This window comes from Candidozyma pseudohaemuli (assembly GCF_003013735.1).
Source record: "Candidozyma pseudohaemuli strain B12108 chromosome Unknown scaffold00001, whole genome shotgun sequence".
Classification (NCBI taxonomy): domain Eukaryota; kingdom Fungi; phylum Ascomycota; class Pichiomycetes; order Serinales; family Metschnikowiaceae; genus Candidozyma; species Candidozyma pseudohaemuli.
In genome coordinates, this window is record NW_020194435.1 from 760,243 (window position 1) to 774,792 (window position 14,550).

Here is a 14,550-nt window from a genome sequence, read left to right on the forward strand (position 1 = left end):
GTGGGTATGTTGATTGTAGGTGTGAGTAGTACTAGCAGTGCGGATGCGAAAATATCAACGTTATCGTCAGTACTACTACTCATGGACCCCATCAGGCAGTTGAGAAAAGCCACAACGGGCAAAAAGCCTATTGAGCTTTTCAAGGATGGCGATGCTACTGATAATATCAAGGACGCTACGCATGCCTCTTTTGGTAGCGACGACAAATACGCCTTGGACGAACTCACAAACTTCTACAACGAAGACCAACGCCAGCTGCTCAGGGCTGTCATTTTCTGTTGGATGCATGATAAATCCTCCATTGTGGACTACAAAAATGCTTGTTTAGAGAATGGCATACCCGACTTCAAGTTCTTGGTGAAGGCTGAATTAACAACCTGGTTGAGTGGAAGCTCTGATTCTTGTCAGTTTGTGAAAGAAGACGAGGCTTCTGGACAGGCTGGTGATGCCGCAGACGATAACGAAAAGAAGAGAAAGTTGGAGGACCCTCAGATGGCCCGTATAGAAAAGTACCAGGAAGACTCTGTGGACCATAACTCGGCCTTGAGAGGTTCGAAAAATATCGTCTTCAAGAACCTCATATCTGATGCAAAGAGGTTCTCGTCTCAATTAAAGAGAAGCAAGTCTTCTAGGCCTTCTAGCTCTAACGGAACGGGTACTGCTGCTAGCAAAAAGCTGCCCATTATCATCATTTCCCCAGCCACTACAGCATTACTTTCTTTGGCCAACATCAAGGAATTCTTGGAGGAGAGCCGATTCGTGGAGCCCAACGTCAGTACCATGAAGAGACCAGAGACAGGTGTGGTCACCATCAACCACGTTTCCGACAAACTAGCTCCTTCTGCCCACTCCATCATGGTTGTGGATAATGTCGACATGTTTACTAAACCAGAATACTGGGACAGAGTGGTGGCCATCATTACAACAGGACAAGCCTGGCAATTTGCCAAATATAAGTACTCGAAGCCTGAGGTTTTGTTTCAAAAGTACCCGGGTTTTTTCATCGCTTACCAGAATGATGTGGTGCCAAAGCAGATCAAGGACTGGAACGTCAATGTCGTGAGAATCGATCGTGGCGAAAAAAGATTCAGAGATAAAATGATCATCAGAGATTTGTGGATCCATTTGGAAAAGATCCTTGTGGGTAGAGGGTACGGAGCTCAGGAGTAAAGGCCGTAACGTGTAGACTATGTACAAATAAAAATTACTGGAAGCTTCTTTCAAGGCTGACAAAGAGATCACCAATTTCTTTTGGTGTCATGTTCTTCACCTTTCTGTTCTCCCTGGTTCTAACTGCCACGGTCCCTTGCTCTATGTCTCTGTCACCAAGCATCAAGATGTAGGAATACTTCTTTTGGACGGCGTCTCTAATTCTATTGCCGACACTCTCGTCCCTCGAATCAATATCGACGTAGAAGTTGAATCCGGTGATTGGTGCCACAGAGTCACTGTAAGCTATGTCACCAGAAATCTGTTTCTGAAGGGTCTTGGCTGCCTCGACATGTTTCTCAGAAACTGGTACGATCACAGCCTGTCTTGGATTGAGCCAAAATGGCCATGCACCTTGGTAATGGTCTAGCAAGATTGCGAAGAAACGCTCCAAGGAACCAAAGACGGCTCTGTGAATCATAATTGGTTGCACCTTGGAACCAGATTGAGCAGTATACTGTAGCTCGAAACGAGAGGGGAGCTGGAAATCAAGCTGGATTGTGCCTACTTGATGTTTCTTTCCAAAGGCGTCCGTAAGCAAAATGTCGATCTTGGGGCCGTAGAATGCTCCATCTCCTTCACGAATGTTCCAACCATCCTTTCCAGCTGTGGCGTTCAACACATCCCTCAACTGGTTCTCGGCCTCGTCCCACGCACCTATCTCGCCCATAAACTTCTCTGGTCTTGTGCTCAAGTAAAACTCAACGTCTTTGGTTGAGTCAATGCCGAAGACACTATATGTGTCCTTGATGAGGTTGATGGTGTTGGTGATCTCCTCATTGATCTGGTGCAAAGCGCAGAAAATGTGACCGTCATCCTGATGAAATCTTCTTACTCTTGTCAACCCAGAAAGAGCACCACTCGCTTCATTTCTATGCAAAGACAGAAAGTCGGAGTATCTCACAGGAAGCTCACTGTACGACTTGTCAAACTTCGAGAAAATAATGCAGTGGCCTGGACAGTTCATCGGTTTGAGTCCGTATTCATGTTGATCCTCATGTTCACAGGCGTCTCCTTCCTCCTTAGAGAGATCATTACCCACTACTTTGAACATATCCTCTTTGTAGTTGTCCCAATGGCCTGACTGTTTCCAAAGTTCGTTTTTGTAGATCAACGGGGAGATAACTTCTTGAAAGCCATACTTGGTCTGTTGATTCTTCATGAAACCAACGAGCTTGTTGAAGATTCTTGTTCCATGAGGCAAGAAGAATATCAGTCCTGGTGTGAGACGGTCGGTGGTATATAGAAGTTGTTTGTTGGAAATGGCATGATTCGCCTGTGTGGACGAAGCGGGCTCTGTGGTATTACACAAAAGAGCTGTCTTTGAAAAGCTCCTTACGCTTTTCTGTGCCGCCCTGCGTCCCACCAACATGGTCAGTGTAGATGGTAGTTGATTTTGGTGTGTATGTAGCGGTTCGGTACGTTTAGAGATGCCCAGATATCAACAGATACATACAGTGTAGATGAATTTTTAGAATCTCTTAAATTTTCATTGCACTTTTGATTTGATGATATTTGTATGTTTCCGGATAAATATTGTGCTATAATGCTGTGTGCTTCTCGTACAGATTACAACAAACCGCTGCATTGAGATAACAGTCCAAGCTACTCGACCGTCTCCTCAAATCAGATAGTCTGTTTGAGAGCGTCTTAATAGAATTGTCGCTAAAGCGGCGTCCTCAAAATTGGCCGCCTCAAGATTTCCAGTCAGAAATATGAACTTTTCATTCATGCATGGTCTCATCACCTCACTCCTCTCTACCTCCTCTTCCGTAAACTGTCGGTACCTTCCTATATTTCCTATGTTACATGTTTATGCTGTGATTGCTGTAGCTTCTGAGGGAGTCTCCAGACCGACCTCTTCCTGCTTGGGCAAACTATCCTGGGGCGTCTCTTCCTTGGGAGCATCGTGCTTCTCTTTTTCACTCTTGTGTCTCCATGTTTTGAGCTTCACCTTGAAACCACTGAATGTCTTGAACTGTCTGGATCCACGAACCCACTTCTTGGCCGGTCTGCCCGACTTATCAAGAGCAAAGTTGGCGTTGACGCTGTGTACGGTTAAACCTGCCGTGGACAACTCCTTCATGCCCGAGTTCACCTTTGAGTTGTCGTCGTGGGGACCTGGCAGCAGGTTTTTATCGATTTTCTCATTCTTCTTGTCCTCGGCAATCTTCTTGACTCGCTTTGCCTTGGGTGTAGCGAAAACTGGAAGTGTCTTTAGGAACTCAGGCGAAACCTTCAACTTCACAAGTTGTCTCTTCGGTGGCATCTTATTGCGCTGGATTCCTTAAGCTGACAAACTTCAAGCTATTAGCTGAATGTTCACTTTCGAAATGCGAGTAAGTATGTGTTAAGAGAGTTTGATCAACGACTGGTGCGAATTGTAGTGCACCAGTGGATGCAAATCTAGAGTTGACTCTATGGTGATTTGGAGGATGATCAAAACAACAAAATGGAGCAATCTAGTATAAGTCTTGAAAATTCTGGACATCACGCCTTCCTTGATGTTTTGTCTTTGAAAAATTACTATGTACAATTGTACGACTTGAGACATGTCCAGACTTCCCACGGTGAGGCTTCATGCACTTCGCGGTAATCGCTCCACACTTATCGTAATAAACTAGCTCGTCCTTATGGAACTCACCAGAAGACGGTCACGCCTAGGCGATCTCGCCGATAATCTCAAGCTTGATGTGAGAGCTCATCAGCGAACTTATGAGGGTGCCTACACTCGTACGGCTATATCATGTCTATCATTTTCCATTGTCATGATTAAACTCTTTTCGTCAGAGTTTCTTCCGATAGGCACCGTTTACACTGTGTACGGTTGCTTGCTATACTTCATTGGCGTGGTCAAGGCATCCACTGTGGACACTTATTATAACCCGGAGAAGGACATGGAGGAGTTCAAGACCGCAGGCGATCTGGTTCTCCTTCTCACAGGCATCAGTCTTGCCTCATATGTGGCCATGCTAGTGTTGGTGTTGCGACTTTAAGTGACGGCTCCAAGACCAAAGACAATGAATTGTACGAGCAATTGCATTGTCCAGAAAGCTACCTTGCGCATACGGACCAATCTGGCCTCGTCATCCGCAACGTAGTTTGCGAAACCATCGTATACTTCTTCGGAGATGTCGTCCATCAAAAGCGAGTCATAGACAGTCCAGGATCCGCTGAAATCTTCTATATTTTTGACAATCCGGGACTTCACCTCGATAAAGGCGTTTCTCAGATTAATGTACGCCACAATTGGCCTGATAAGCGCATAGTTGACATAACTCAATTCAGGGGCCTTGAACGGTACCAGGGCTCGAACATTATTAAGGCGCATTGTCAAGTCAAGCACGAAGTATTTCGAGATATCATCTGATCCTGTTGTACTGCCGTTAGTGAGTCGGAGGATATGATCTTCTCTATCCCGGATCTCAGGATTGATGTAGCGAGTTGCTTCCTTATTAATTGATTGAGTAATGATGCTGACAATTTCCAGGACATGGAAATCCTTGTTTTGTTCGGGTACCATGACATCTCCGATCATGTCCACCTTACCGGATGTGATCCAGCCAAAGGGGCCCTCTAAACCAGTATTTAGATGATCGATATTTAGCGAATCAACGCGGAGTCTGGTGACACGTTTCCAGGGCAATTGTGCCACACTTTTATTAGAGCCATCATCGTCAAAATCGTCGAGTCTCTGTCTTTTGTGGATTGTGAAGAGCGAGTTGTCATAGGATCCGCTCATAATGTTGGCGTTAAGAAAGTCATAGAAGAGCCAGTGTTTTCGTAGCTTGGCCAACTCGCAGTTGTAAATGGCAACACTGAATGCACGGAAATTAGCAGGTTGAAGAAGCGTGAACAACACATCCTCCATTCTGAAATCATTAAATTCAAAGTCGCCAAACTGGTGCACGTTCTTATAATTTCTCGCATCATCATCAGGGTCCCAGTGGACATGGGTTCTGTCCACCACACCTCGCATGCCCTTTACTTCTAACGTATCCACAATACCCGTTCCGTTGACCCATTTTCGGAACGATAGCGACATGTTCACCTCTTCAATAGTCAAGTCAAACTGGGTGTAGTTTCCATCATCCACTGGTTCGCCTTCAAAATCCAGAGAATCTAAACTCTTTGCATAGGCCTCAGCTTGACTACCCTTGGAGAATTGACGAATCGCCTTGGGCCTTCTGCTGACGAAACATTTTTTAAAGGAAATTTTACCGTCAGACCATCCGGGCACAATAGCGTGTTCGAAAGTGACGGTCAATTTGGAGTTTTTGGTGATGAACTCACCCATCTTGCGAGCAACAAGCTCCTGAGCAAACACCGTATTGATGGTAAAAATGACCAACAGGACAAACGTAGTAGTTCCTAGAATCAACACAAGGGCGTTGCCCATGACGAGCCAGGAGAAAAATGCAGAGTAGTCATCGGTGTTGAATGGTCTGTTGGAACGTTTGAGGAGCCACCGTAGGCGGATCCACAACCTAGGCAAGAAGCCCCTGGTTGATGCAAGAAGCTGTTCTTTGGTGACTGGAAGGCGGGAACCTTGCGGGCTTTGCAAGTTCTCTTTCTTCTTGAGCTCATTAAGGTCTATCTTGGTTTCTTTAGCCGAGTCGGGATCCTCACGATGAGGCTGATTCTGGCTTGAATATTGTCGGATCAACGGAACAGCAGGCCGTATCATAGAAATAGGTCGCCATGGAAGCCGCCGTACTGCCGGTCGGGCGCTGGCAAGACCTCTGTGTGTCAATTGCCGAAAGCAGAACATGGCCTGGAGATCTGTAGATGAGATGTGCGCAGGATTATCAAGACCGGGGTAGTCGAGGAGGAGGACTGCAAATGGATTTGGGGTTCGAGAGTGGGTTTGAAGCGGGTTTTGTTTGAAGAAAAAGGGTTTGACAGGTTGAGATCTGTGGCTTATGGCTCGGACTTTCTCGCAGAGCGTGGGCCCATTGTAACGTCGCAGATGAGGGATACGAGGAGGATGGGTGGAGACGAGAGAGAAAGAAAAAAGAAGCAAAAGAGGTTGAAGGGGAGGAATTGTTGGAATTGTTAGGTTTTATCTTTACGGATTGACGATGGTGGCTGCTACGAAATTGCAACGGTAGGGGTCCTTGGCTGCGAAGAGCACTGTGGAGACTAACTCGCATCGGTTTTAGTATGCACCAGAGCGCTGGGAGGGCAAAGCAAGGAAACCGAAGTGGATGGTTGGCACTGAGCGTTTCAGCTCTAGCATAATTTCTATTCCAATTGAGCTCTGATTTGGGTTTAGTGGTCGCTAATTGGATTTAAAGTAGGACAGCTTGATTCGCAATCTCTTTTGGTTCATGCTCCTGCGGGACTAAATCCAAGACACATTTCGCAGCCATCTAGCAGTTGTTCCACCTACCACACTTTGCAATCTGTCACACCAGGCAAAGCAGCACCACGATTGTCTTCCAGTAACTTAACCAGCAACATTAAACGTTATTACCCTGCAATTGACCTCAATTGACCGTAAGCTAGCTTTTCCCCGTAGCACCAGCCTGACTCACTACCCGCACAAGACTTCAGTGGACCCTTTGGCAGCTAAACCCCAGGTACTGGACTGTCAACACCGGGGCTTTAATCCTATAAACCCAAAGACCCCCGTCCACGCCTCCCTCAACTCTGCTCTCCTTCTCACCTCTAAATTCTTCTCCCTTTCCAGCCCAGTCCCTGCATGCTCCAGTAGCACCGTGTTCCCGCTTTTGTGCCCCTAGTCCACTTATGGCCCGCGCTCCGATAAGACTCACCCTCTATCAGCAAACCACTTTTCTTTATGCCCAAGTTCGGCCGCAGCTTCCGGAAGAAACACTTCTCCCAGGTTCCCGACCACGTCGTGCCTGTAAACAATGGCTCCTACGGCCTTCCCCCAGAAGAGGTCATCAGAGAGTACCATTCTGCCTTCAACAAGGACGTGGCATACCCCGACGAGTTCATTCGCTTGCGCCAGCAGGAACAGTACCGGCGGGCGGTTCGCAGTGTGGCACCGGTAGTTAAGTGCGCACCGGAAAACTTGGCTCTAGTGGAGAACGCAACCACTGCAGTAAACACGGTTCTCCAGCTGGTGGATTTGAAAAAGGGAGATGTGGTGGTGATGCCCACGTCGACGTACGGGGCGTGTGCCAATACGGTGCGGTATTTGCACGACTACAGAGGAATCGAGTTTGTGTGGGTGGAGATTGTCTACCCTTTGCTGGACTCAGAAGTGGTTGCAAAATTTCGCGCAGCGTTTGAGAAGCACCGGCCCAAGTTGGCGCTTTTTGATGCCGTGGTGCTGATGCCCGGTGTAAAGGTTCCGTGGGAAAGCCTTGTGGAATTGTGTAAAGAGTTTGGCGTGATTTCTTTGGTCGACGGGGCCCACGCCATTGGTCTTATTCCGCTAGAACTCGATGCTGCCGCACCAGACTTCTTCTGCTCCAACCTCCACAAATGGTTCCATGTGCCTCGAGGATGTGCCCTTTTGTACGTTCACCCACGCTTCCATCGGACCATCCAATCGCTCCCGGTGAGCCATAATTACGTTTCACCAGATGCAGAGCTCACCAAGGAAGAGGAGGCCGATTTACTTTTCCACAAGTTCGCCTTTAACGGCCTGCGCACTTTTGCAGCCATTGCAACGGTGCCCAAAGCGATAGAATTTAGAAACGAAAATGGCGGAGGAGAGGAGAATATTCGGAACTACTGCTATGAATTGGCTGGTAAAGCAGCTCAGATCGTATTGAAGCAGTGGCCCGAAGCAAGGATCATTGAAAACAAGGAAAAGACCCTTTCCAATGCAATGGTGTCGTTCTTCTTGCCTATAGAGGAGTATTCCAAGGACTTTGATGCAAACGACTCAGCAGCGTTGGCAAAATTAATAGAATTCGTCTCCGAATGGCAATTGTCCCGCAGACACACATTCGTGCCCATCAATGGCCATGGTGGAAAGGTGCTTGGTCGTCTTTCCGCCCAGTTATACAACGAGCCTGGCGATTACGTTTACGCCTGCAAGGCCCTTGATGCCGCCCTTAAGGCGTACTTCCAAGACAACCTGAAGCTTTAGAACTGTGTCATTTGGAATTCAGCATAATTTAGAAACAGTTGGACAATCTCAGTATCATGCCACAGAATCTTCCAGGATGCACTTTCCTATCGTTCCCTATCAAGTGCTACCCTCGGCAGAATACAAATATTCGTCAATTCTTGTCAAATTGCCGTAGCTATCCGACCACAAAGCCATCTACAGCCCCCTTGCAGCCTAGGTTTGCGATACCGTTTTCGTAGAAGCGTCGTTCTCCGACGTCTTGAGAACTACCGTTTAGGTGCCTTGTCCCCCGTAAGTGCAAGTTAAGATCGCCTCATGCTTGCCTAAATTTTGACATCAAACGAATCGTACAATACCATACAACTTGGCCAAAATGCCCTTCGGCCCGTTTCACCACCTTCCTTCGGTACTGCAATCAAACATATCCGGCCACATAACTCTCCACGCATAATTCCAAAAATACATCACCATCCTAGCATTGATAGCAGCAACTGCCGCCACTACGTAGGCGAACGTTATCAGGTGCATAAGGCCAGCAGCCAAGTTTGATCAAGGCGGTGATCCGCAGATTCATTCTCGGAGCATTCTTCAACCATTGAACAATGGGAACGGCCAGAGATACTACTTGTCAAGTCAAAACAACGTACTTTTATGGAAATGCAAACATATTAAGCGAAAAGCTGTTGCGGAACCGCTCTTCAAAATCAAACCTAAATCAGCCTCCTCCTGCCTTGCTACGCAAATGCCTGTCGTCACCTCCTGGCGCGTACTGTTTGCTCACCATAAGACGTGAAGCAGCTAGCAGCAGACTTGACGAGAAATTAAAGGGCTTTGAGGCTGGCTTGTTCAGTAAACAATGGGCCGTGAGATTGCTAAGAAATATCGGGAATTCACAAGGGGCATTCTGGTTGCCAAAACAATCCGAGGCTTCGTAGCGGAAAAACACGGTGGGTTTGGCTGCAAACGCGGCGCTGCAGGAGCGACATTTGACAGCTAATTTATTTTTGTATCTGGCTGCGAATCCTGTGAATCGCATTGTGGTTATCCACAACATCTAGACCCGCAACGCGTAGCAACGGTGGGCTTATGTGTTTTTCCGGACTGTTTCAGCAGATCGCTGGCGTGGAGGATCCGATCGGCATGCACGAAAAACTGTTTATTGCGATTCGATATACTTAGTAGCCACACTGGTTTTGGTACTGTCTGTCATCGAAAGGCTGAGGGAAAACACCAATCTTGATCAACTCGGACATGTCCCAGTCCACAGCGTCTTCACACTTCCAGTTCCAGAAGATCCAGCCGCTGGCGGTCGAGTAGGCGTCGAGCTGAGCCTCGAGATACTTACGCACATTCTTCTTGTGCTCGTCAGTCCACTCATCAGCGTTCGTGTATGGGGCGCAGGAGCCGTAGTTTGGCGAGCCGTCGTAGTCACCAGACCAACGGGCACCACGGCCCACACCGTTCAACCAGAAGGCACAGTCAGTAAGAGCAGCAGACCACTCACCAACAATGTTCCAGTGGTACTCGTTCTTGTGTTGAGGACCCCAGTTGCAAGCAGTCTTGATGTGGTCGTCAATGCTCATGCCGAGCTCACCACCAGAGAACACCTGGTAGTGGTGGTGGTCCAAGACAACCTTCCAGTAGCCGTCCTTGACGTTCATGAAGGAGTCCCAGTAGCCCTCGGTCTGCTCGAACGCGTCATGGATGATGGCATTGTTGTACGAGACCGATCTCATGTTGCCATAGGCCCAACGGTAGAAGTTCTTAAGCTGGTTCAAGTCAGAAGCTGGGCCGAGAGGCTCGTTCAAGAACTGGATGCCGCTCACAACGTCTTCGTACTCGGCGACACCGTACTTGTCAAAGATCTTCTGCAAGACGGTGAGGGTGAGGGAAATGTTCTCGTCTGTCTGGTACTCGACCTGGTCTCTCAAACCAGAGTTGTCAAAACCGTTCTGGGAGCCTGGAGCACCGTGCAAGTCGATCCAGACGGCGAGGCCGTGCTTGCGGGCCCAGCCAATAGCTCTCTCCAAGTACTTGTCCTGACCCAGCACATAAGGGTCATTGTCCAAAGAACCGTAAGCCCAGTAGCCAATTGGGATTCTGACGGTGTTGATGCCGGCCTTGGCCATGGCTTTAAAGTCCAGCTCCTGGTACCAAGTGTCCCAGTGCTTCTTCAATCTCTTGAGGGCCTCGTCCTTGCCGAGTTGTTTTGTGTAGTGGTACTCGTCCACAGGAGGGTTATCGCCGAATTCTTGGAAGAGGGACGGCGTAATGTAAGGCTCTAACACGAACCAGCCGCCCAAGTTAACACCCTCGACTCTTTTGTTTTGGTAGTCCCAGTCAGAGGCCTTGTTGGATCTCTTTGCGGTGGAAGCAGCCAAGGCCGAGGTGGCCAAGGTCCAAAGGGATAAAAGCTTCATGATTAAGAAAGGGGAATGGTGATTAACGAAGAAGAAAAATCAAGCCTTGAATGAAAGCTCTAGCGAAAGACGACGTGAAGTTAAAAAAAATGTACAGGATGTTGAACACAAGTATGGGGCGGGTGGGGCGCCTTATATACTGCCAGGAGGTGTGGTACAAGGCTGGGGCAGGGAAACAAGGCAGGAGGCGTTGGCGATACAGACAAGGCATGTAGACGTGGAGGGACGCATCAGGCGCATATACAATGCCGCGGCTCCTGCAGGCTGCACAGAAGGCTGCACATGCCGACGTCACAGGCAGTCCTCAGGCCCAGGAGGCGCCAGTCCCACCAGGCTTAACCAGCCTGGCGAAGCCAGCGCAAACAAAGATGGAGTGAGGGAAAGACGTAGGTGGGGTAGGCCGAACGATTTAAATAGAAGGTGCATTTTGGTTTTTTCTTGACTACACCAAATCCAGCCGGTGTTCCCCTGGTGCGGCCAAAATTAGCACACCCCCTTGCGGAATAACCCATTTTTTTTCCTACCGTCCTGTTTTCCCGGCTCGTCCTGCTCGGGCGCTAATCCACAAGCGCTCGCACTGAGGCTACATTCCAGCCACTGAAAGCTCCAAATAGGCTTCCCTCCGATTTACCTTTGGCACCCGGAAATGTGAAGCGCCATGCTGTTTTTGGGTTTTGGGGGGGTTCTACAAAATTGGGCAATTAGCTTAGGGGCGATTGTTCCGGCATTGTTTCAGGATTGTCAGGGCTTCCAAATCTGACTTGACGTTGGTGGAGAATCTGGATCGCAGCCTTGGCGCTTCGGAAGCAGCAATTGTGAAACCGGCGCTGGAGCCAATGTCACCAGGGTGATTCTCACAATGCGCCTTGGCAGGGCTTAACAGAGTTGGTTGCTGTGAAACTCGCACTCGATCCGGGGAACTGGGAGGCACGCCGAGTCGGTCCGGTTGCGTTGAAACAGTCGTGGGGACCTGTGCAGCAGGAATGGTGCCGTCTAGGGCCAATGATCGCGTGCCCTGCCTGGCCTGGTTAGAAGAGGCCTGTGACTCTCCCCACATTGGGGGGGACACTGAGCGGCGGCTCTATTCAAAAACCACCGTGCAATTGGAAGCCGCTCAGTGCGATAAAAATAAACAAAATTCAGTCACCGTGCAGCTTGGTGACCGTCTATGGGGATTTGTGCTGGTGGCTGCAAAGTCGCTGTGATTCCCGCCGGTGTACTAGGTCCTCGCACTCACCGTGGAGGCCTGACGTAGTGGCCCACTGACCCAGCGCATTGTTTATGTTCGGCCCGGCTCTTACTCCACTGCCATTGATTACCTGAACAGGCGATTCTCTCGATGAAAGGTGGGCCATTGCAAGCAAAATCTCCTTCTTTGGGCCCCAATTCTCTCCAAATGTCGTTGTCGTGCTCGCCGTCTGTTTATTTGTTTGGTGGCTGCAATTCACGTCGCGCCAGAATCCCCCCCAGCAGGGTCCTTCTGGAAAGCCAATTCGCAGCTTCCCGCAGCAGCCAGCCGCTTACAGCTCCATGGCCTCAAACCATAACCTTACGGTTTGCAGCCTCCAGCTTCTAGATTCGCTAAGCTGCTGCTTGTGTTTATGTCCGGAGTCATCTCCACGTGTACATTCGCTTAATCCGATTTGCGCTTGCACACCTTAACGCCAATTGGAGCCGTTACCGCTGCAGCGATGAATGAGCTATTTTTCAATGTGATCAGCACTGACAGCTGCGTGGACAATACCGTCACCCCGTGTCTCTGGCAATTTCTGCTGGCTGTCTTATTTGCTGTTGTGCCTCATTGGTGTCAGCTAGCCTTGCCATAATAAGGTTTGGTCGGCGCTGGCTAAACTTAGTTTTGTGTCGCACCTGGCATGCAACAATAGGTGGTTTGGGTTAGTACATGCGGACTTGGCGTGGAGGTGTTTCGAGATCTTCTTCGATGATCGGGTATCGTGTTGATCGGCCAGAGTGATGCGATGTCTTGAGCTGTAGTGCCATGTCACGAACAGTCGTGAATCAACGGCGATCGACGATGGGTCTAGATTTCTTTGTTTGTTTGGTAGTTGCAACCGCGTATCCTCGTCAACGGCGTATCTGATGGACGGAGGGTTCATGTTTGGCTTTTTCGATTAGGGATCTTTTCTATCTCTTTTCAGTGAATGTTGCAATGGATGAGTCTACGGTCTACCGGTTCAGCCTATCGGTGTCCTGGGTAACTGAGGTCCCTTCCCTGGGACCCATTGCCATTTTGCAGCCATTGGTGCGCACCAGGACCACTAGTTGCAATCACACAAAACAGCAAAACAGAATGAAGAACGCCTAAAGCACGAAACCAGGTGCCCAATTAGTCAAAAATCACCGTCTTTGCTGAAATTTGTGTGTCTTGTGGCCCTCTGCCTTGTCCAAGGGTTGAAGCCCTAGTCCATCTCACGTGATCCCAGCGCCTGCCCGCGAACCCCCACTGAAAAAAAATGTTCACCGTTTTCCTACTCACCACAAACTAAGAAATAGTCTGCCTATTGCTTAATCTGATTACTTCTAGTTCCGCAATGTCTACCGAATCTGCTTTGTCTTACGCCGCTTTGATTCTCGCTGACTCCGGTCTCGAGATCTCCGCCGACAAGTTGGGCGCCTTGACCGCTAAGGCCAACGTCCAGGTCGAGCCTATCTGGTCCGAGATCTTCGCCAGAGCCTTGGAGGGTAAGGACTTGAAGGACTTCTTCTTCAACATCCAGGCTGCTCCTGCTGGTGGTGCCGCTGCCGGTGGCGCTGCTGCCGCTGCTGGTGGTGCTGAAGAGGCTGCCGCTGAGGAGAAGGAGGAAGAGGCCAAGGAGGAGTCTGACGACGACATGGGTTTCGGTTTGTTCGACTAAGCCTGTCGCCTCGACGCTCCTGCTGTAATATATTAATACAAGTATATTATGAGAATGTGCCGCCGATGTGGGTGGTGTGTAGTGATTGTAGATGACCCTGTGTCTGTGCAACTAAGACGTTTGTCCGGTTGTGAGTTAACTTACTCAACTTTCTAAGTGCTTCATAAAATGATGACATGATCCCATGGAGATGAGCCTGAGTATTCATGTAAACCAAGAGATGAGATCCCCTCCTCAGGCCGAAGAGCATCAAACTGCACTAGAACGAAGGAGCCAAAAGAGGGGATCAACTACTACACTACTTTTGGAGTCAAGATTGGATGTAGTTAACTGGTCCACTCTTATTGTCGAACGCACATTTTGGACGTTGCTGTAAGTGACTGTCTACGTTAACTCATGCTTCATCGGTTGTGGATAATGGCTGCGAAAACTGGGAGTGATGCCAACATCATAAAGTATCTACAAAGATGACCTCAGCTATATTGTTTGGATTTTGCCATCCATACAAAAGCCATAATTACTGATGTTTGAAGGACTCCATAATTTGGCATTATAGTCCTACTCATCTTGATGATCTGCAACCACTAGTGTTTTTGATGAAGATACAAAGGTCCTGTTATACATAGCTTTGCCGGCACTTAACGAGATCTTTTCTGTAAAACTCCATGTCAGATCCGTGTAAACGAAAGTTTTCACTATCACTCCCATCAATTGCATGAACAAAATGCAATGCCCATGGGAGGAATGCCTGAATTGGCCCATCCGTAGACCGCATTATCACGATGTGCAATGAATTGATCCGTGTGTTACTTTCACTTCACGTCGATTGACTCAACTAAAAGTCTATCTAGTCTGTTAAATAACACTCTTTCATAAAAGACTATTGAGCACTACATCCCAAGTGATGGCGATGGCGATGACCCCACATCGTAAATCAACAGTCTTCAATAGAAAATATCCATTACGGACCTACAGTAGCTTACTTAACCGCGTA

At 48.5% G+C, this 14,550-nt stretch overlaps 7 protein-coding genes across 7 annotated transcripts; 3 read left to right on the forward strand and 4 right to left on the reverse strand.

Annotated features, from left to right (window-relative positions):
• Positions 1–81: 81 nt before the first annotated feature.
• On the forward strand, positions 82–1,170 carry CDC73 (Cdc73p; the record flags this gene model as incomplete). The annotated part of the gene is made up of 1 exon (XM_024855780.1): positions 82–1,170. One exon carries the CDS (start codon positions 82–84, stop codon positions 1,168–1,170), a length of 1,089 nt encoding a protein of 362 aa, XP_024715379.1.
• A 34-nt stretch (positions 1,171–1,204) lies between these two features.
• Positions 1,205–2,581, reverse strand: MST1 (threonine--tRNA ligase; the record flags this gene model as incomplete). The annotated part of the gene is made up of 1 exon (XM_024855781.1): positions 1,205–2,581. One exon carries the CDS (start codon positions 2,579–2,581, stop codon positions 1,205–1,207), a length of 1,377 nt encoding a protein of 458 aa, XP_024715380.1.
• A 441-nt stretch (positions 2,582–3,022) lies between these two features.
• On the reverse strand, positions 3,023–3,478 carry C7M61_000330 (uncharacterized protein; the record flags this gene model as incomplete). The annotated part of the gene is made up of 1 exon (XM_024855782.1): positions 3,023–3,478. The coding sequence occupies one exon, from the start codon at positions 3,476–3,478 to the stop codon at positions 3,023–3,025; it is 456 nt and encodes a 151-aa protein (XP_024715381.1).
• Positions 3,479–4,201: 723 nt separating this feature from the next.
• C7M61_000331 (uncharacterized protein) lies at positions 4,202–5,896 on the reverse strand (the record flags this gene model as incomplete). The annotated part of the gene is made up of 1 exon (XM_024855783.1): positions 4,202–5,896. One exon carries the CDS (start codon positions 5,894–5,896, stop codon positions 4,202–4,204), a length of 1,695 nt encoding a protein of 564 aa, XP_024715382.1.
• A 1,116-nt stretch (positions 5,897–7,012) lies between these two features.
• Positions 7,013–8,278, forward strand: C7M61_000332 (uncharacterized protein; the record flags this gene model as incomplete). The annotated part of the gene is made up of 1 exon (XM_024855784.1): positions 7,013–8,278. The coding sequence occupies one exon, from the start codon at positions 7,013–7,015 to the stop codon at positions 8,276–8,278; it is 1,266 nt and encodes a 421-aa protein (XP_024715383.1).
• A 1,157-nt stretch (positions 8,279–9,435) lies between these two features.
• On the reverse strand, positions 9,436–10,680 carry XOG1 (glucan 1,3-beta-glucosidase; the record flags this gene model as incomplete). The annotated part of the gene is made up of 1 exon (XM_024855785.1): positions 9,436–10,680. One exon carries the CDS (start codon positions 10,678–10,680, stop codon positions 9,436–9,438), a length of 1,245 nt encoding a protein of 414 aa, XP_024715384.1.
• Positions 10,681–13,232: 2,552 nt separating this feature from the next.
• On the forward strand, positions 13,233–13,556 carry RPP1A (ribosomal protein P1; the record flags this gene model as incomplete). Its single annotated transcript, XM_024855786.1, has 1 exon — positions 13,233–13,556. One exon carries the CDS (start codon positions 13,233–13,235, stop codon positions 13,554–13,556), a length of 324 nt encoding a protein of 107 aa, XP_024715385.1.
• Between the last annotated feature and the right edge of the window lie 994 nt (positions 13,557–14,550).